Below are 22,812 nucleotides of genomic sequence, written 5' to 3' on the forward strand. Positions count from 1 at the left end.
AATCTCTCTCTCTATGTATATATTTTATACTTATATATGTATAAAATATATATATATATATTTATTCTGAACCATTTAAAAGTTGTAGACATAATGCTTCTTTATTTTCATATACTTTAGTGTGTATTTCCTAAAAACAAGGAATTCTTTTACATAACCATATTATCAAAATCAAGAAATTAACATTGATCTGATACTAATATCAGATCTATAGTTCCCATTCAGATTTTCCCAATTATCTCAGTAGTATCCTTTATAGCAAAAGAAAATCCAAGATCATACATTGCATTCAGTTTGGTTTTTTTTTTTTTTTTTTTTTTTGCGGTACGCAGTCCTCTCATTGTTGTGGCTTTTCCCGTTGCGGCGCACAGGCTCCGGATGCACAGGCTCAGCGGCCATGGCTCACGGGCCCAGCCGCTCCAAGGCATGTGGGATCTTCTGGGACCGGGGCACGAACCTGTGTACCCTGCATCGGCAGGCGGACTCCCAACAACTGCGCCACCAGGGAAGCCCCGGTATTTCCAATTTTTGGCTCTAACAAATAAAGCTGCTATGAATATTCTTGTGGTCTTTTATTTATATATTTACTTTGGTGGACATATACTCTTATTTCTGTTACATAAATATGTAGGTGTATCATTACTGAGCCATGAGGTAGCTGGGTGTCTAAATTTATTAGAAACTGCTAAACAGTTTTATAAAGTGATTATACCATTTTACACTCCCACCAGCAATAAGTGAGAATTCTAATTGCTCCACATCCTTGCCAACATTTGACATTGACAGTCTTTATAAGTTTAGTGATACTATGATTTTCATTGTAGTTTTAATTTGCAGTTACTTAGTGACTAATGCTACTGAGCGTCTCTCCAATTACTTATTGGCCATCCTGGCATATCCCTTTGTGAAGTATCAGTTCAAGTCTTTTGCCCATTTAAAGAAAATGGGTTATCTTTTTATCCTTGAGTGTGGTGGATCTTTATTCTAGATTCAGTCCTTTGTTTTATATATGTATTGAATGTATTTTCTGCATGGCTTCCTTTTTGCTTTCTTAACAATGTTTTTGATATGTAAAAGCTTTAAATTTTAGTGACATACAATTTATCAATTTGTTTTCTTTTATCATTAGTGCCTTTTTTGTCTTGTCTAGAAAGTCTTTGCTTATCCCAATATCATAAATATGTTCTCCTCTGTTTTTTTCCAGAAGGCTTATAGTTTTACCTTCATTTTATGTCTGTCATCCACCTTTAATTAAATTTTGTGTATGGTGTGAGATGTAGAGGTCATGATTCATTTTTCCCAAATAGGGATGTCTGTTTGCTCCATTGCCTTTTATTCAAAAGACCTTGCTTTCCCCATTGAATTAAATTGGTTTCTTTTTCAAAATTGAGTTATAATCAAATGAGTCTTTTTCTGAACCTTCTATTCTGTTACATCTATTTGTCTACCATTATGCCAAGACTATACTGTTTAATAACTCTAGCTTTATAATACATGGAGATATTTGGGGAGATCATTAATTTAATGAATTTAATTTGCTTAGATTTTATGTGTGAATAAGAATGATATTTGGTTAAAAGTATGGTTAAGTAAATCTAAAAGAGCTCTTTCAGTAATAATGAAATAAAAATTCAAAGTGATATTTTATTATTGGTTAATCATAAGTTTATTTTCACCGGGTGTTACATAAAATAATTGTGAGATGGTATCTTAGATTTGATTAAATACGATAATTTTATTACCATACCTAATATTTGTGTTTTATGAATCTGCAGATTCATTTCTTTCACTAATTATGGGAACATTCTGAGCCTTTATATTTTCAAATATTGCCTTCTCCCACTTTCTCTTTTTCTACTTCTTACACACCTGCTAGACATGGTATGGACCTTCCTGTTCTAGTTTTGTTTCTTAAAATTTCCGTCATTCTTATTTTTCTCTGCTACATTTCTGCATGATTTTTACTTCTTTAATGCTATCTTTCAGTTCACTAACTTTCTCCTCAGTTTTGTCTAATCTGATTTTCAGTCCATCCATGAGTTTTTAATAATGACCATAATTTTTTGTTTCTAGAAGTTCTGCATGGATTAAAAAAAAAAAAAAAAACGCCCAGATACCTTTATTTATAGCATCTTTTTTTCCTCATGTTTTGATTCATTTTATTTCTCTAATAATTTTAAACATAGGTATTCCATAGTCTTTATCAAGTTATTATATTTTCTTAAGTTTTTGGTAATTCTACATTTGTTGCCTAAAATTTATGCTTACTCTTGCTCACAGTAATTTTTTCCCATAACTTGCTCATTTGGGATCGTCCAAATGCTGTAAAATCTGAATTGAGTTTGTGTCTTTCCAGTGAGTTTCGCCAGGAGTGGTGGGGGCAAGAATGCTGGGGACCCTTTTTATGAGGAGTCTTGTTAGATCATGCATGTGATGTAAATTTGAACTAAAAATTCAGATGTGGAAAGGCCTATGATTGTGAAATTGAGACGTTTTCTATTTTTCCTCATAGCTGTTATATCTAGCTCTCTTAGATTATAAAGACTAGAAATCTCTTAGTCAGAGCATCAGTGCGTGTTTATTAATCTGGTTTTTAGTTCCTTTTTATTTGGGGGGAATTAAAACAGTGTATAGAAGAAAATCAGCCTGAAAGAGTAGCTTGCACCTAGATTGACTGATATCTATTGTCATGTAATGAGTAGTAAATAAGTATAAAAAGCAGGTACACATATTAATGCCTTTGGATAATAGAGGCAGATAACGGACTTTTTCCATGGCAAATAAAAGTGTGATGAGTTGTTGATATGACGGTTTACACATTATTCCTCATATAATATGTGTCTGTGTTACAAAGTGATGGCTATAGCAAGTAGTTATTTTGGAATTAATTTTATAAAGCTTTTTATAGAAAAGAATACTTTTTTCTTTGTTTTTTTTCAAACTTATTCAGTGCTTTGTTAATAAATCTGTTTTTACTTCTCAAAATTAAAATAATTACCCATACATATTTTAACTCTGACTTTTTTGTATAACAGAATAGATAACAAAATGAGAGTAGCCGTGATTTTATTATAGTCATCTTTGTGCTCCTTGATGCGTGCCAAAGCCTCTATCTCTTCATCCTTCTTCTTCCTTATTCCTCTGCAGGAGGCTGCTCTAAAAATAGCTCCAGTAATAGATGTTCTACACATAGTCAGATTGTTGAATCATTTAGTTCTTTTGTGAAGTTTAGGAATATGTAAAACTCTCTGAGTTGAGTAGGACAAGCATGTTTCTAAAACAGCAGGTCATTATTCTTTTGAAAAATAAAGAATTATAATCCTCTCATAATCTTGTAGTAAGTAATTTTTAAGGTATTTTTAAAGGATTATATTTTTTAAATATATAAAATGGTTTTGAGTCTTACTTTAAAACATATTTTGAATGTGATTCTGGAATCGTGTTTTGTTAAATATAATAAATTTGACACTAAGAGAAGGTTAACAGAGGAGCTATAAATATTCCCCTATATATAAATACTTTATTTCATCTTCTTTTTCTTATCTTAGGTATGTTATTGCCTCTTTGTAATAGTTTCACTGCCTGTGAAATAGTTACCTCCAGAAAAGAATTTCTGGTAGTGTTTGACACTTGACAGTGAAATAAATGTGCTGACTTTTTCTCAGTTATGAGGATTTAGCTTTCTTAAATTATCTTTAACCCCTTATTCCTCCTTTCCCAATTATTCCAAAATAATTATATATATTTTTGATAAGCAGATTATTGAGTGCTGGCTTCCCCAAAGTGGCACCAGAATAACCTGCTGATAAAGAAAAACTGAGATTATTACTTATTGGCAAGAAGAGCACATTTCCCTGACATAGTCTTAGTCATGTCTTTAAGGGCTAAGGCAAGATATTTATTTTTGAGATTTCTTGGGGGTCTGGTTTAAGGTGGGTCTTTCAGTGCAGTGGCTTCAGATTGATGAATCTATGATATAATAGATTAGGATTGTCTGGCACAGCAAGATGAGCTTTTCAAAGTGAATATTGGACTATTATGTTACATTTTTGTTTTCTCTGGCATTAATAACTGTCTCACTTCTCCCATTAATTGAAGGTTCTATTGAAGTACCATTAATTAATGTCCAAACTTCCCAAGAGAACTCTAAAATTCTTCTCTGTATTGGCAAAGATCTCAGGTAATCTATGTTTCATTTTCTCTCTTCAAAGATACCCCTTCTGGAGCCCTCCGTCCTCTGTCTCTAATGTAGGCTGTTTGCCCTTAGGCCTTCTATGGAGATGACTTCCTTGGATTTCTCTTGCCTCCCTCCAGTAGTGAATCAAATTTCTGGATCTTATGTTTCTACATCTTTGGTTTACTCTCATATTAGAGCAACCATCTTCTAGTAGCTTTCAGCAATCTTTTTTTTTTTTCTGTAAATAACTCATGCATAGATAATTGATACGATCAATAGGATGTTTTCTTTTTGTCTATTGTAATGCTAGAAATTCTACAAAATATCTTAGAATTGCTAGAAAAATTAGTTACAGTTTTCTTATAGGAATGAAATTTGGAACAACAAAAATTACTGTGGGTAATTATTTTGCTTTTTAAAGTTCTGGAGAGGCTATCTACTAAACTGGTTTTGGGGTATGTGTAGTTGAATTCTGATTTTTAGTTTTTCAACTTGTGAATATTTTTTATAGCTGTATCAGGTAATGAGAGTTAATAATTTTGAAAATTTGATAAAAACTTATGGTAAAATTTTGTTTCTTAAATGAAGATAAGTACAAAACACTATAATCAAATAAACTTAAAAACCCTTTTCTCACAATTTATACCTGATGTAATTTGAGTTTATATTTTAATAGCAAAAATATTATGTCTTGAAAGGCATCTGTGTGTCTGTAGTCTTTGAAGGTGGTAGGCTGGGGCTCAAAGAGACAAGTGTATTTTTTTTTAAGGTGCCTTGATTCAAAGGAGATTCCGACTACTGCTTCTCAGTTTCAACCAGTTAGATGTCAGCAAACAATGTTTATGCCCAGAAATATCTCACGTAGTTTCCAGAAAGAATTTAGGAGAAGAGGGATTCCTCAAACAGAGAAGGCTTTCAATCTGGCTGTGACTCTAAACTTCTAGAGACCAGATAGGAAGCAAGCTACCCTTTCCTTTGGAAATTAGGGCCCTGGAACAAAAAGAGGTAATCCAGCTCTCCTCCCCTCGCCCACTCTACTCTTATTCTGGGAATATCAGAGAGAGGTAGCTGGTGGAGATGATTCAAGAAGTTTGCCAATATATAGAGCCTATCACCCAGTGAGGCAAATTTGATTGTCTTACTGTTTTCTGAAGACTTATTCTTTGACCATGGTTGAAAAACTCTCAAAATCACTAACTCACATCTGTGGAACAGGCTTTTCAGGGGTGGGCCTGAGAATGGTAATGCCAAGTGAACGGTATACATAGCCAGTGTTTTGATCACTGGTAGTTGTATTTCTTTTACATGGATTAGGGTCTAAGGGGTTGAGAGAAGGTTGAAGAATGGTACACAAGGGAAGCTATGTGGGAGAATGTCTTAAGCCAGATTCATTTCTCCTACGTCCTCTCAAAAATCAGTGAGACGTGGCTCTGCCACAATTCTATCACTTTTATGGTTTCTTGGTATAACAAGCTTTTAAAAATAAATAAATGAACTGTTTATGGAAAAGCTGATCTTGTCTGTAATTTTAATGAATTGCCTGAATTTTTATTGGGTCTTGGAAATAATGGTAGTTTTAAAAGGGAGGAAGAAAAGGAGGGAGGAAAAAAGATGATGACTTATGCACAAACAGTAAAACAAGTTTTGATTGGGTTTAAATATTGGTCACAATAATATTTAAAATGTACATACTTTTATTAGCATCATTCAATCTCATATAACTAGGAATTATTTTAAACAATATTGCCCTTAAAAATGAAAAACATTTAATATGAAAGTAGCACTATGTGTAGTATTTTAAAGAGCAGAGCATTGGAAGTCAGGATGACTGGAATCTTGTCCTTCCTTCCACGCTGCCCCTGTGACAACCTCAACTGTTTACTTTTTCTTATGTGAATAATATAGGTAATTACTAAGCTTCCTCTCAAGATTCTGGTATTCCAGAATATGTCATACTTTTCAGAAGGTTTGTGTCTTTTCGCTTACTAAAATTAGTAAAAAATCATTTGGGCCCAAATATTTCAATATTTGCTAAAGGTAACTATGTTTAAACAGCAGTGTTTTGCTCAGGGGTGCTGCACCTAAACAGAACAGCATAGATTTCCAATTGTAAGAGTCTCTGATTCTTGCTTAGATTGGAATTTGTCCTTAACGATGCCCTCCGTTGTCACTTATTATGATCTACTTTTAGTGTTACAGGGGAATTGTCAGTGTACTGGTTCACTTGTAACTGAGTGGTATATTTCTGTGGGTTTGAGAATAGAGAGGTAAGTAGCTTTGAAATTCTCAGTACTGTTTGGAAAGCTGGTTGCATAAACTTAAAATTTAAAGCATTTGAGTAGCTTCTTTTTAGGAGTGAGGTTTAACAAATGTTTGGTCATATTGTATTTGTGCTACAGTTGAAATGCTGAAGTAGCATTTTGGCTCCTTTCCCAAAAGCATGCTCGAAGAGGCTAGCAGCAGCAGCATCTCCCTCTGTTCTCTTCAGTGCTTTTTACCTTGTGAGTGGTGCAGCTTGTTCTGCGGATGTACTGAAACCCTCCCATTTAATCTGCAGTGTAGAAGAATGGAGCTCCATCTCCAGTAGAAATCAGTGGTCTAGCAAGGTTGCAGTAAATAGAAATGACTATATATTTCAACAGCTGAGCAAGAAGACATTTTTTAATATTTTTCTTCTTTCAGCTGGTAAATTTTTACTTTCTGTTTCCTTCTAGAGAGATGTGGATAATTTGCCCTGCCTCCAACGTCTGTTTCTCAGCTTCAACAATATATCTACGTAAGTGGAAACTCCCAACTTGTCATTTATTAATAACTTGATTGTGTGGGTTCTAGTGCTTTAAATTAAGATTGTAAATACCTTGGAGTAATTTATTGGCATGTAAGATTTTAAGTTGGAAAATGATAGGGCTGTCTGTGACAAAGTTCTTTGTGGAAAAACAAAGCTCTTGTGTATATTAGTGACTCTGATGCTAAAATGATGAAATTCGTATGATATGTGTTTTTTATAATTATACTTTAGAGTTGTTCCTTTGTAAAACATGTACGTGGAAACTTCAACATATATTTTGCTGTCCTTTGTTTGACGCTTAACTGCACTAGTCAGTTGAATTAGAATTTCTTTCATAAATTATCATCTACAATCTGTGTAGCTACTAAGCAATTTTGACATAGCAGGCTATGTTTGTCACTAAGCCACTTGCATATTAGGCCATAACTTCTAACTTGGTATCCCTACTTAGAGAACTAATGCAGCTAGAAGACTGTATATTAGAATATATAAATGTATAAATTTTGTTTTCTAAAGATTTGAAGCATATCATCCTTTCTATTGTGATGACACATCATTCAGTGTCAATATGGAAGATTTCAGAATTGGAGCTGAGACGGGCAGTCAGACTTTTCAATGCAGAAGGAGTAGCTACCCTTTCCTAATTCTCTCCTTCTCCTTCCCCTTTGCCCCTCAGTTCTTTAGTTTCACTTCAAGACTGTTCTCTGAACCTACTTTTATAGGAGGGTCAGAACTAAGTATAAAAGTGTTGAGAGCACATCTTTTCCTGAGCTCTAGGTCTATGTTTCTGATTATGAAAAACCAGTTGAGCTTTTGCACATTTTCTGTTTGCTCTGTTTCCTATGTTAACCCCACATCCCTGTACTGTATCTCTAAAAGGTAGAGATTAAGTCTGGATGCTGAATTTTGCATATAGGTGTTGTTTCAAAGGAAATACCCATAATTATTCTCTTATTACGCTTCTAAAGTTTTCTGAAAAACTTTTAATATTCTCTTCAGTTTAGGTTGAAGGCTGTTCCAGGGCTTTCATTTTCTTACTGATTGCTTTCTTTGTGTTTCTACATAGGCTTAGCCCTCTACCCTCCCCTAGTGCTTCCAGGTGATCTGCTTCTGAGGTCAAGTACATTTTCTGCTCTGTTCCTGTTGATGCCTATGGCCCAGGAGATGGTATAGAGAATATATTTGATCTGGGAGGAGAGTGCAAGCCTTGAAAACATTTCCATGAGCTTTACTTAAGGCATAAATATCTCAGATAGCTGGGAAAGTAGATGATCTGTAGTGATAATTATGGTATCCTCATGTCCCGAGTGTCCTGCTATAGTCCTGGCTTGATACAGTTGCCTAATTTTACAGTTCAGTGACCCAGGAATAACATACAAGAAGAGCAGAAATAGCGGTATATAAAGGTAAAAGTACCTTTTAGGACTTTCTCCGGATTACATAGTAGGGCTTTTTGGTTTTGACCAAGTTGTTGGATTCTTAGAAGTCCATTTGCATAAACTATTACCTGGTGGAAATTCAGAAAGTTCCAAAATGTGATGGCACCCTACTGCATTCAGAGAGCTTCAACTTGGGATAAATAGGTACCTATTTAATGGTAGGTTGACCATGGCCTTGGTGGACAGAACCATTTTTGCATGTTTTCCTGCAGATATTAGAACAGTGCATTTAGTTCTGCTAGTAGGCATGCAAGATATATTTAGAGAATGAATGACACATGTCCACGTCTATGTATCTGAATAGAACCAGTGCCTCTGGTCAAAATATCCCTCAGAGCGTGAGGAAGACAGAGACACGAATAGGTAATTATAATACAGTGAGTTAAACTTAGTTGTGGTAATACGCAGAGATACTAGAAAATGTAAATCACTGTGGGGAAGGGAAGTAAAGGAAGCCTTCCTAGAAGGAGATGGTCCCTGGGCTGAGCTCTAAAGCTCACTTTACCTTTAGTAAAGTGAAGGGTATTTGGACATTCCAGGTAAGGGCACAACCTGGGCAACGTAGATGCAGAAGGCTCAGAGTGGACTCACTAGGTCCAACCTCTGGGCACCTGCAGTGAGATGCTTGCCCTTCTGCTCCCCTACCCCTATACTAGCCTCAGGTCTTCCTCCAGCTCATGGAATGCTGGAGGGACCTGCCAAAGTACATTTTATAATAATTACCCTGAGAGAAATATTCTGTGGCTAATCAAGAGGATTGGTTATATCTACTTCATTCTTCAGATGTGTTCATTTCATTATTCAGCTCTTCTGAGGTGCTGTTGTCTGCTTGATTTGTTTTGTTTTTCTTGGCTCTCATGATCTTAATTTCCAAGTAGTCTGCATTTTTTTCTCTAATGGCTTATTCTTGTTTTATGAATGAGATAAAGTTCTTTTTTAATTTCTAAAATTTATTTTTTCCCCTGTTGCCTGTATTTGTTCTTTAAACTAAACAAAACAAAAATGCTGTCTTTCTTTTGTTCATTTGTTCTACGCTTATTTGGATGGCAGTTCTTATTTATAAATGAGAATCCGGATGAATTGTTTCCTCAACATAGGTTAGAAATATCACTGTGAATGCAAGTTATAAGGTCTCTGTCTGCAGAGGATATAGGAGGGAGGAGGAAGGATATCCACCCAGTTGGACTTTGCTTTATAATGTCCACAAGAAACTTGCCTTCTGGGAATGGGTGCTCCTTTTATGTCTTGGCCCAGATGCACTTACCCAAACCACTGCCCTTCTTCCCTCACCATTTTCAACCTGGGGACAATTCAGGAGTCAGCTACTTTGAGGGTGAGAGGCTGGCAAATTGTTACCAAACCCTCCGATAATTACTGGACAACTGACCCATATCTGCTGGCAACGTTTTCTGCCTCTGATCCTAGGGAATATTCTGAGTTTCTGCGGGCAACATTTACTTAACAATGATCCTGTTCATTTCAGGTTTTACTGATTCCATCTGCTTTATATCTTCCAGAAATTCCTTAGTGTTCTGGTCTCCTGATGGAACTCTTCCTGGTTTTCTAGTATTGCTAAGGATATTTTCATACTTTTATGTTCAGTCATTTCAAAGAGATTTTGAGAGGGTGTAGAAAGGTAAGAGCATGTGCTCAGGCAGCCATTCTCATAACTGTCCTTACTTTGGTGATTTCCCGAAATAGGCTACACATAAAAATATCCTTGGAAGCTTTAAAAACACATAGTCCTTGGTTCACTGCTGGGTAACCTGCTCCAGTAGATTTGGAGTGGGGCCAGAGAGCTGTATGTTTTCAAGGCTTCTCAGAGAATTCTGATGTGCAGTTTGATGCTAGATTTGGGAACCACTGAGTTATGGCACCCCAAAATAAGAATATTTGTTAACTTAAAGATTACTATTTTATGTAAAATTTCCTTTCACAAGGAAAAGCTTTTAGACAAAAATATTTTTCAGGGGTAAATATGTACTACCCTCAGGAGGTAGTTTATGATCTGTAGCCAAAACCCAGGGTGTTTCATCTCTTTTCCACAGAGGCAATGCAGAGTTCTGCTCTTCATTACTAGGTTAAGTTGTAATCGATTCTTCTTTCCTGTCTCTCTTTTCCTTCATTCTCCAACGCAGAAAGTTTTTATGAGCTTTTTTTTTTTTTAAACAAAGGAAGATGCATTTATAATTCTAGTGCCTTCCTTGCCTAAAAGGGAATGGTTACTGTTGCTTCCAGAACTGAGGGGATGTTAGTATCATTGGGAAAGGAGTCAAATACTAGCCAAGGTCAAGTATCAGATCAGGACTCTTAGTCTCATATATTCTTTTTTTGAATTGTGGTAAAATACTCATAAAAGTACCATCTTAACCATTTTAAAGTATACAGTGCAGTGGTGTTAAATACATTTACATCCTTGTGCAGCCAATCTTCTGTTGCGCAGAACTCTTTTCATCTTGCAAAACTGAAATGTAATACCCATTAAACAATAATTCTCCATCCCTCCCTCCCCAAGCCCCTGGCAACCACCATTCTACTTTCTGTCTCTATGAATTTGACTACTCTAGGTACCTCACATAAGTGGAATCATGCAGTGTTTGTCTTTTTGTGACTGGCTCATTGCCACTTAGCACGATGTCCTCAAAGTTCATCCATGTTATAGCATGTGTAAAAATTTCCTTCCTTTTTAAGGATGAATACTCATGTATGATCCTTGAGGTGGCATGGAACTAACTAGAAGAGGGAGCTGGCAGAATGAACCATGACTACCTCTTCATCCTCACTGTCTTCCCATAGTGCCCTATGAACTTGCCCTGTTCTACCGAACTTCCTTAAACATCATGCTCCCCCTTGCCCACTCAGTCTTTGCATCTACTGTGGCTTCTGACAATAACATTTTTTCTATCCTCTGTCTGTCTGAATAACACCTGTGGATGCTTTAGATCTCAGGTTAAATGACACCAAGGGTTCTCAAACTTTAATATGCCTAAGGATCATCTGGAGAGCGTGCTAAAATGCCATGCTCGGGAACCCGTCTTCCATGGATTCTAATTCAGTAGTTTTAGATGGGGCTCAGGAATTTGTATCTTTAGCAAGTCGTGCAGCTGACTTAAAAATACCGTTGGTCTGTGTTTTTCAGACTTTGAGTCAGAACCCATACAAGGATCCTAAAGTCGATTAGTCAATTTTAGTTCAAGACCAGAAAAATAAAAACAGAATAGAGAATATCAGTTTGTTAAGCATTGTAAGGGTGAACACTGTCTCATGAAAAAGTTACAGTTTTAATATACGTGGGTGTATCCATGCATGTGTGTGTGTGTGTGTGTGTGTGTGTATTATTTTACTGTAGATATTTGGGAACTGGGTTACATTGTAGATATATTTCTCACTATAGATTGGGTTTAAAAAGTTTAAAAAATACTGTGGGGTCTTGCTACATGCTTTCATAGCTTCCTATATTTCTACTACTATTGCAGTGTTCATAATTAATTGTACCTTCATTTTAAATTATTCTCCCTGCCAGATTGTAAACTTGACTGAAGGCAGAGGAATGTCTGCTTTGCTCACTACAGTCTCTCTAGCATCTAGCACGTATGTGCTCTTAGTTGAAAATTTGTAACAGGAATTTAGTCCCTCAAATATAAAGATTTTTCTGTGTGGTCTTGTTTTGGAGGGCCCTCTTTCTTGTCATTACTAAGGCTTTTGGACTGCTTAATGTCTGGGCGTGTGAGGTTTAAAGGCTTAAGCAGTCAAAATTATTTTGGTAGTTGTTTCTGGCTTCCAGATCAATATACTGATTTGCCAGTAAGGATCTTGCCAAGAACTTCTAGATATGAGACAAATCTATAGAAACTAAACCTTCCTGTTAGACTGTGGTGTATTAAGGGTAGGGTCGTTGATATGGTTTGTCCCAGGGTACAGGCAATATGGAGCTGCAGTATCTGCAGCAGTAGAGCATTTATATGGTCATTTATACTTCAAAAACAAATAGACAAACAAACCCAACGGAAGAGAGATCAGATTGGTGCTTAGCAGAGGCAGGGGGTGGAAGGAGGAGGAATTGGAGGAAGGCAGTCAAAGGTACAAACTTCCAGTTATGAGATAAATATGTACTAGGGATGTAATGTACAACAATCTAACACTGCTGTATGTTATATATGAAAGTTGTCAAGAGAGTAAATCCTAAGGGTTCTCATCACAAGGAAAATGTATATATGTTTCTGTTTCTTTATTTTTGTATCAATATGAGATGCTGGATGTTTACTAAACATCATTGCTGCTTCTTACCACTATGCACTGGAAATTTTAAACAGTATTCCTTCCTGCCAGTGTAGACCTCTCATATATCCTTCTTCCCCTAGTAAGACAATGGTATTTGGACTCTGCTTTCTCTTTATGATGTCATGGAGAATTTTAAACTAGGTTTCCATTTTCTTTTTTGAGGAAGGAATGCTTTTACACGTTGTCTAGTGACCTCTTTTAGTAATTATAGTATAACTAAAGGTCAGTGAACTACAAGCTTTGGGGTGTGACTTTTCCTTTATTACAGGGCAAAATTTTCAAAATTTTACTGAAAATGGCTCATGGTTTTACCTTTATCAGGAAGTCATTTTCTTTGCATTTTTCTCAAACTGTACTTCAGCTTGGTAAGTCATTCTGTATGAATTATATATTCAGAAAAGAACCTATGTTAGGCGAGTCAGAGAAAGTCTAACTGCCTTGCAGTTATGTCTTTTAGTACTAGTTGATATTTGGAGGAGTGAATTATTTCACTGACCTTCAGAATGTATTGATATTTGTTATGAACTCAGGTTGTTACATAAAGTAGTCCTATAGTTGAGATGTAGGACAGTGTTGCTATGTCATTTTGGCTTGAAGGAAATTAATTTTCCTTAGTTCTAGTATCCAGCAAACTGTTAGAATACCTTCATTTTTTTTCCTTTGTGACTAAAATTAACAGGTAACCAACAGTATAGGAATCTTCTTGCTAACTGAATAAAACACAGGAAATCACCTATTGACAGATCTTTTCTGACCGCCTACTAAGAGCTTTAAATTTGAGAAATAATTACATACTTATTGCGGAAATTTCATTATCAGTATCCATTTAATTACTTAGCTTCTCCTGAGGTGTTTGCCTAATGGCTGACATGTGATTCACCTTCAGACAAACATTTAATTGCATTTTTCTAAATATGATGACCTTCATGTAAAGAGAACCTACAAGAGCAGATTCTAAAAATAGTTGTTTTTTTTTTTAATCCATTGCTGTTTTACTCCTTTACCATGAGCAAAACCCCCAGACTGTGCTAAGGCATAGTCCTTTAGTGGCTGACGGTCAAGCCTAGCTGCAGCTCTTTAATTCTTTCAGAAGGAAAATAGGTGAGAAGATATGTCTCCACAACTAATGACAGATTTTTTTCTGCTACTTCAGAACAGTAGACTTTGAGGTACGATAAATTTGTTTTATCATTCTCATAGTTGACGTAATTATTTGATCTAAATTTAATTTATTTAAAAATAGAAATTTTACTAAAATAATTTTTATATAATTCTATTATATACCTGATGCCGTTATTACAGGCAACTTTTCCTTTTAGAGATCAAAAGTAGAAATTATTCTAAAATATAAAAATGTTTAAAATGGACCAACTTCATTTTCTTCATTGTTTTTAGGACATTCAGTTTGTTAGATGACTGTGCAGTCTGTAATGCATTGCGTTCTAATACAAATGCTTTGAATTTTTCTACACTAATTTAATTAGTTAATTTCCTCTGCCCTTGTTTTATTTTTGTAATCAAAATGACTTTTTATTTCTGTGAGTTTTAGGTGTTTGCTGATCTCCTGTTAGACTAGTAACTATGCAGATGGAATATGAACACAGTGATACTGTGTACTCTTGCCAAGTGGCAGTATTTATTATTGAAGACATTGGAGGTTTTTTTCTGATTTAAGGGCACTAGCATTACTGCTATTCACACAGTAAAATTGTAAGATTTGAAATTGTAAGATTATCCTATTAAATTCTGTAGATGAATGAGCATTAGAAATCAACAACTTTCTATGCCTTGTACATGTTTATAGTATTTTGTACAGTTATAAAATCTAAAAGTGTTTTGCGTTAAGCTGGATTTTAAAGTGTGTAGAATACATTTGCTTTATATCTTCTAGTTTACTAAGTTGAATATAGAATTTACTGTCAAGAGAAAATTACTGAAGTGACATGACAAAAGGTTAAAGGCTTCAGTCAGAGGTGTTGTCAGGGAGCACCTGAAAACCGGGTGACTGACTGCAGCAGGGTCAGAGCTTTTATAGGACATTTGGCAAGTTGAGTACGTAATCTTGTGGTTTACCCTACGAAGCAATTTTCAACGTTAACCTCCATTAGAGGTTGTGGATTGTTCTAGTTTTCATGCCTCTTGCTTGAGGACTCAATAATCATTAGAATAGTATTTTTTGAGGACTGTTTTTGCAAGCCTTGTGGTTTATTGAAGAGTCAAAGTTATAGGGCATGGGTGGTAGATAATAAAAAGGAAAGAAAGGGGGGAATAGGTACGAGGCTATGGGGAAACTGGGGATCCTCTATCATATTTGTTTTATTCCTTTGGTGTTATCTTTGAAGGAGAGAAAGGCAGGAAAAACCTATTGGGTAGCAGTTACTTTTTATTGTTATTACAAGCCTATTTTATTATCTTTCTTTCTATCAGTATCTGTAGTCATGTAAAATATTAATTCTGTAGGTACAATAATTCATACAAGTGCTGTTATAGATTTTATTTATATCATTATGAAGGAACTTCACAGGAAGTTTTTTGGATATTCTTATTATAATCATAAAGTTTCATTTATGTAAGGGTAATTTATTTGTGTGTGTATGTGTGAGTTTTTCTAAAAGGAAGGATTCTTGAACTAAAATTAAACTAAGACCCTGTGAGCAGGCTGTTTGCACACATAGGCTCATACTGGGTTCACACATACATAGTTGAGAGGCTGATAGCTATTCATGGCAGTAAATTAACATTTTAAGGCGCTGATGTGTCAGAGTCCCTTTTGGGTTTTACTAATGTGAAGGTTCTAGAAGTTGCAGACGTTTTTGGTACATATTACTAAGGGGGAATTTTTTTTTTTTTTCTTTTTTTGCGTTATGCGGGCCTCTCACGGTTGTGGCCTCTCCTGTTGCGGAGCACAGGCTCCGGACGCACAGGTTCAGCGGCCATGGCTCACGGGCCTAGCCGCTCCGTGGCATGTGGGATCTTCCTGGACCGGGGCATGAACTCATGTCCCCTGCATCGGCAGGCGGACTCTCAACAACTGTGCCACCAGGGAAGCCCTAAGGGGGAATTTTGAATCTTAAAATTACTCATGATTATATGTTATATTGGGAGATTGTTTCTAGGTGTTCAGAAACACAACTATGGTAAATTGAGACCAATGTGTGTTTTATGATTTCCTTTTTGTTTTGTTCTACAAATTCAAGGTATAAGTAGATTAAATCCAAAATGCATTTAGAAATAAACTTAACGTATATAGGTAACTTCCACTAGTGCTCTTCCTTGTACTTGTAGAAAATACTTCCAAAAGGGGTTTGAAGTATTTTGCAATAAAAGTCTCAAATACAGTGAACATAAACATTTAAAACAAAGGTAAGTGACTGTAATATTCCCTTCTTGTCTTTGTCTTGTCATGTTATGTTTTGTTTTCATTGCAGTATAGTTGATTTACAATGTTAGTTTCAGGTATATGGCAAAGTGATTCGGTTCTCATGAAAATCGAAATTCTAAAAAAAATGTTTACATATCTGTTATGGGTTAATTTACGTCCATTCCACCTCCCAACTCCCCCACCCCAACCCAAATTCCTGTGTTGATCTCTTAACCCCCAATACCTCAGAATGTGACCTTATTTGAAGATATGGTCTTTACAGAGGTAATCAAGTTAATAGGAAGACATTAGGGTGGACCCTAATCTAATAAGACTGATATCCTTATAAAAAGGGGAAATTTGGAGACAAGTATACAGGAAGAGTGCCATGTGAACATAAAAATGGCTATCTACAAGTCAAAGAGAAAGGCCTAGAACAGATCCTTCTCTCACAGCCCTCAGAAAGAAGCAACCCTGCCAACACCTTGATTTCAGACTTCTAGCCTCTAGAACTGTGAGATAATAAATTTCTGTTGTTTAAAAAAATAAAAATAAAGAATAAAACAAAGGTAAGTGAACAGATACTGAAAGGACTGAATAAACTGGTTAGTTAATTTCAGGAAAAAAACAAGGTTAAAATCAATCACGCCAAAACCCCAAGTATGTACTGCTAACCACAAAACTTTCAAATTTGATCTACTGGAGGAACTTTTGTTTATCCTTTATAAATCAGTTCAAACACTAAACAAGGAGAATTATTTTCTTTTTCTATTATCTCTACCATACCTCTTAGAGTACTATATATAATATCTGTTTTGATGTATATCCAGTTATAACTTAATCATAGTATCTGTCATATTTGGCACATAGTAGGCATGTAATTATTATTCTTTTAATTAATGAATAAATAAGACCAAAGTTTAAAGCTGATGTTTTTCAATATTTATAGATAATTTTTAATAGCCCTTTTCAGCATGTTATCTTATTTAGTTGTCTGAGGATTCAGTTTGCAGCTAATTCAGCATGGCTGTCCCCTGGGATATAAAATGCTAAGAAGTAAATAAAACAAGGAAGCTAAATTAAAATTATTTTATGGTACAGTTGGGTTATTAGAAACAACTGTCACAAGATCTTCCAGACTGAAAGCTTTCCTCAGTGATTTAAGATTTCATTGGGTTACTTTTGGAATATTTGAGTAGATTCAACGTTGTTCTTGGAGAAGAACTGAGACTGTGCTTCAGGTAGCTTCTAAATTATCTGATGCAAAGATAAGATAGCCCTCTTATATATAAATATAAATATATGCCGTTTTAAAGTCCTTGTCTACTAATTCCAACATTCCAACATCTGTCATATCTGGGACATTTATAGTGACCTGTTTTTCCTCTTTGATGTATGTATTAAGTTTTCTTGCTTTCTCATGTATCTGACAATGTTTTATTGCATTCTTGGCATTGTGGATATTATGTTGTTGAGACTCTGTGTTTTGTTGTCTTAATTTAAAGATTGTTGAGTTTTGTTCTGTAAGGTAGTTAAACTACTGGAGAATCAAGTTGATGCTGTTGAGGCTTATTTTCAGGCTTTTTTAGGGCGGGTCTAAAGTAATCTTATTCTAAGTAGAGAAATAAGCTTTATATCTATATTTATTTTTTCCTGACAGTAAACACAAGGTTTCTACATCAAAGGCAGACTGATTAATACCTGCAGAATATCTTTGCACTGGTTTCCCATGCTCCATTTTTCCTCAAAGGGTTATGTGATAGGGCAGATGTCACGTACATGTCCAGGGTGGGGAGTTTCTAGCACATCAGAGGAACCCAAAATTATTAGTTTTGGAGCTTATATAGGAGATGCTTGCACAGCTTCACCTCCTCCCCTCTGGAGAAGGAGAGAGAGACAGAGACACACAGAGAGAGATGGGGAAGGCTTCTTGGTCAAATACTCTTTAGAATGTAACTGCTTAGTTCTGGGAGATAAAGTTCTATGTCATTCCAGAGGTCTCTACCTATGCAATCACTTTTAACCCAGGTGCCAATTTTCTTTGCTCAGAAAGCCCTGCCCATGCAGAAATATGAACATCTTAACATTGCCCAATATAGAGCAGCCCAACAGCTAAGGCATAGCATTTCTGGGACCTCAACTGTATTCACTGTGTTTTCACTGTGGTCTCTTACTATGTCTGGTTGGACCTCCAATGTCTCCCAGCTCTGTGTGGCCTATAGGTACACTTTTCATCTCATGGCCCCTTAATAGTTGTATTTTGGTAGGTTTCCCGGAGCCACCCTGTGTTGGTACATCTTAATATTCAGCCAAATACTTGAAAGACTTCTATGCAGATTTCTGGAGTTTCTTCTCTACACAACTCCTTATTCTCCACTACCCCCCACCTCAAATCCCAGCAGCCCCAAACTCTGACCTCTGTTTCATCCACCCAGTGAGACCTCTGTTCCTTTTTGACTCCCCTTCTCTGTGCTGTGATCTGGAAAGTGCCTCCAGGCAGAAAGCAAGACTAAAGTGGCCTTCATGTGTTTCTCTTCTCCAGTGATCAGCTCTATCCTGTCTGTTGTTCAATGCTTGCGTCTAATATTTTGTCCAGTTTCATAGTTGTTTACATTGGGAAATTGATCTGATACCATTACCATCATAGCCAAAACTGCAAGTTCCTTCTACTATATTTTCAAATTATCATGTTGTATACCATCTTTGCCATCTACCTGTCTGGTATTTAAAGGATATGAATTCTCTTTAAATTAACAATACTGTATTCCTGTATCTAAGAACCAGTGACTAAATCTAATCCTGAATTGGTAAATGTGCAGTTTCTGTGAAAAGCCTCCCTGATATTTAAATTAAACAATTAAGAAATGAGCTAAAAATCCACTCCAATATCATGTTATTTGTCCAGAAATCTCCATGCTCTGTCTTTATTACTTTATCTCCCTATAGAAATTCCTTCAAAATTTAACATATTCTAATATTTTTTAAAGAGATTGAGGAAAGAACTAGTTAAACCAGAAAATTCTGGCTAGTGAAAGATACTACAATGGAGCACCGATTTTGTTATGGGTTAAAGTGTAAAGGGAGCACTATGAATGTATGATTAAATTATTGGGATACTTTTTCCTATGCCCACACATTAAATATGTCTACATATAGTCATTCCTGAGTCCATGTCTGAGATTACAGGATCATGTCATTCTCAAAAGAAAAATATTTTCCTATTTGTGATAGAAAAATACATGTTATCTAAAATCTGTGTTAAATTATTTAGGAATACATTTATAAGAATTGTATGTTTCTATAAAACCTGCTGACTTTTGATGTTTGAAGGGTGATTGATAATCATACCCTTTCTCTTCTGCTCTAAGTTTTGAATCAATTGAAAAATACAGGAATCAGACAAATGGAGTATGAAATAGCAGAATGCAGTTTAGATATGCATCTACAATCAGGCTTCCTAATATATATCTCTCCTGGATTGGATTTTCAACTCACTGGCAGAGGAATTGGAAAACTGATAATCTCCCTCTCTGGGGGGAGTGGAGCCAAAGAGAACACTCCCATCCTGGAGACTGGGTGGCCTGAAAGAAAAATAAGAGAATACTATTATGGTATTCCGGTACTATTGTGTATACACTTCTCCTTTTGAGAGTTTACCTCCTAGGAATTGTGTGTGTGTGTGTGTGTGTGTGTGTGTGTGTGTGTGTGTTTGTGTGTGTGTGTGAATAGGTTATCAGATGGGGTAAATTAGTTGCTTTCTCCATATTAGTTTTTAGTATTAAAGATGACTTTTATGAAGGGCTGAAACTTAGCTTGGTCAGGAAGGAAAATTATTGCCTGATCTTGATAGTCACTGAACTTCCAGTCAGGCCTTGGTTAAAGACCAGGGCATTTTCCCTTTTAAAAAAAATCTTGCTTATATCCAAGTAAGGGAGTTGGGGTTCTCTATAAATAGGGAGGATATTTCTGGATTCTTGCCTTGAAGGGAGGTGAGTCAGTTAGGCTTGTTTTTCCTGGACACCTAAAAAGACATCACAGTGGCTTAATTATATACTCCAAGGCACCTTAATGGGTAGTTCAGAACTGTTGACTAGCATCTGGAAATTGTTTTTTGACAAAACGTCCTTCTTATGGTTTAAAAAGAAGTTGACAATGTCATTTGTTGACCCCATGTTAGAGACCATAGTTTTTAGTTTAGGAATCTCCTGGGAAGCACTGAATAATGTAAGCCAAATTAATAATATTTTTCTGCTAGTTCCTTTCATCTTGTCTTTGGGGTTTGCTTTTTTGTACTTCTGGGGTATTGGCTTGTGATTCTCCAAAATAACCCACATGAGGGATTATGAGAGTGTTTTTCATAGCTGCATGGGATTAGGATGTAGGACTACCTTAGAGATATCCAGAGGATGGTAGCTAATAATTACTCCTCATCCTTCACATCCTCTACCATTTCATTAAAATGGCTTCATCTTTTTCATTTAAAGAATTTAAAATTTCTTCCCAGTTGGTTTCTGAAGAACGTTGTTGATACATTTCTCTACATAAAACACCAAATAAGGCATTGTGGGGAGTGACAGAGGGTAAATATATGGCTTCTTTTTTCTATGAGTGTATAATCTAATGACAGAGAACACACAAAGACACAAACGTAAAACAAACCACCACTGCTGCCTATAGAAAAGCCAACAGCCCCAGAATCACAGTCTATCAGCTTAGAAGCTCTGATGTAAAGAGCACTTCTTCCCTGATAACTCTGGCAAAAAGGTTTTTTTTGAGGGGTTGTTTTTTTGTTGAAATATAGTGTTATTGAAGTATGTTGTGTTAGTTTCTGGCGTACAGCAAAGTGATTCAGGTTTTTATATATATATATATATATATATATACACACACACACACACACACACACACACATATATATATATATATATTCTTTTTCATATTCTTTTCCATTGTGATTTATTACAGGATATGGAATATAGTTCCCTGTGCCTGCTGTTAATCTATTTTATATACAGTAATTTGTATCTGCTAACCCCAAACTCCTACTTTATCCCTCCCCCACTCCCTTTCCCCTTTGGTAACCATAAGTATTTTTCTATGTCTGTGAGTCTGTTTCTGTTTTGTAAATAAGTTCATTTATATCATATTTTAGATTCTACATATAAGTGATATCATATGGTATTTATCTTTCTCTGTCTGACTTACTTCACTTAGTATGATGATCTCTGGGTCCATCCATGTTGCTGCAAATGGCATTATTTCATTCTTTTTTATGGCTGAGTAATATTCCATCATATATATATATATATATATATATATATATATATCTCACATCTTCTTTATTCATTCATCGTCAGTGGACATTTATGTTGCTTCCATGTTTTGGACATTGTAAATAGTGCTACTATGAACATTGGGGTGCATGTATCTTTTTGAATTAGAGTTTTCTCCATATACATGGCAAAAAGTTTTTGAAGAGCCCTAAAGTTCAAAAATGTGGTCCTGGACCAGTAGTATCAGCATCACTGGGAGCTCATGAGGAATCCAGAATCTCAAGCCCTACCCTAGACCTACTAGATCAGCATCATCATTTTTAAAAGATCCCTGGGTAATTCAAATGTGCATTATGGTCTGGGAAGCACTGTTACAGAGGATTCTGATTGTGCTTGTTTGTTATTTAGGTCAAGTGCCCAGTTGGAACTAGTCACTGTGGCCACAGGCATATAGGACATACTAAATGCTCAAGGCTGGGACATATGTTCTCTATTCCCTAGCACAATATGCGTGGGATCAGTCTGTGGATTGGGTTTGCTACAGAAAAGAAGTGTTCTGTTACCAGGGGAAGCAGGGAGGTAAGAGATATCCGACAAACTTATTTCCTCTTTCAGATCTTAGCTTACATTAATGTTAGGGCCATCTGTTTACTAGCCTGTTCACTTTGGGTCATTTCATCCCATTTCCTCTGTGTGAGTGTGTGTGTGTGTGTGTGCGCGCGCGCGTGTGTGTGTATGTGCAGGCACGCGTGCTACTCCCAATCTCCCTCACCTCACAGTACCATCTGTCTGGCTGACCTAGATATCACAGATTCTTGCTTCTTCCACAGCATGGTTCTTCTATCACCTCTCACCGTCATACTTATCAAATACATATGAATACTTTAGGATAAGCACACACAGACCTGTGCCTAAGTCTGAATTCACTTCCTTGTAGTCTTGGTAAGCATGTATCCCTCGCTTACTGTCTTTCCTCCACTGAGGAATTAATCCTTGGAGTCATGCCTTTTCAAGCTATGAATTGTTAAAATGTATTTTTATTTACTAGAGGGAGGCATACTTTTAGCCCTCAGGAATTATAACACCTAGTGACTAACTTACAGAAAGTTTTATAACAGGGAAAGAGAAGGTTATAATCCTTTACTATTGTTATTTACAGTTGACCCTTGAACAACGCAGGGGTTAATCCGCTGATAATTTATAGTCAGCTCTCCTTATCTGAGGTTCCTCTATATCCTCGGATTCAATCAACTACACAATACTACTGTGTAGTACTGAATTATTTACTACTGAAAAATATCTGCTTATAAGTGCACAGTTCAAACTCACATTGTTCAAGGATCAACTACATTTTGATGTTCATATTTTCTTGGATTTGTTAAGCTGTCTCCTATTATCTTTTGATATGTCCTCCTTCTTTGAGCACTTTCTTACTTTCTGGCACAACTAAATGTTCCAGGCTCATCTTTTACAGGGGTTCTGATTCCTTTTAG

General features: G+C 35.9%; 1 protein-coding gene across 8 annotated transcripts in view; it reads left to right on the plus strand.

Annotated features, from left to right (window-relative positions):
* LRRC49 (leucine rich repeat containing 49) overlaps positions 1 to 22,812 on the plus strand; it is a 128,990-nt gene that overhangs the window by 29,876 nt on the left and 76,302 nt on the right. For 6 of the 8 annotated variants that reach the window (XM_067752104.1, XM_067752099.1, XM_067752111.1 and 3 more), the window contains one exon: positions 6,892 to 6,953. In XM_067752104.1, coding sequence (XP_067608205.1) covers positions 6,892 to 6,953 — 62 coding nt within the window. Of the gene's footprint in view, positions 1 to 6,693; positions 6,784 to 6,891; positions 6,954 to 21,776; positions 21,899 to 22,812 lie in introns of those variants that run through there. The other 2 variants (XM_067752138.1, XM_067752148.1) reach the window with 2 other exon arrangements.

Source organism: Pseudorca crassidens, chromosome 1 (assembly GCF_039906515.1).
Source record: "Pseudorca crassidens isolate mPseCra1 chromosome 1, mPseCra1.hap1, whole genome shotgun sequence".
NCBI lineage: Eukaryota > Metazoa > Chordata > Mammalia > Artiodactyla > Delphinidae > Pseudorca > Pseudorca crassidens.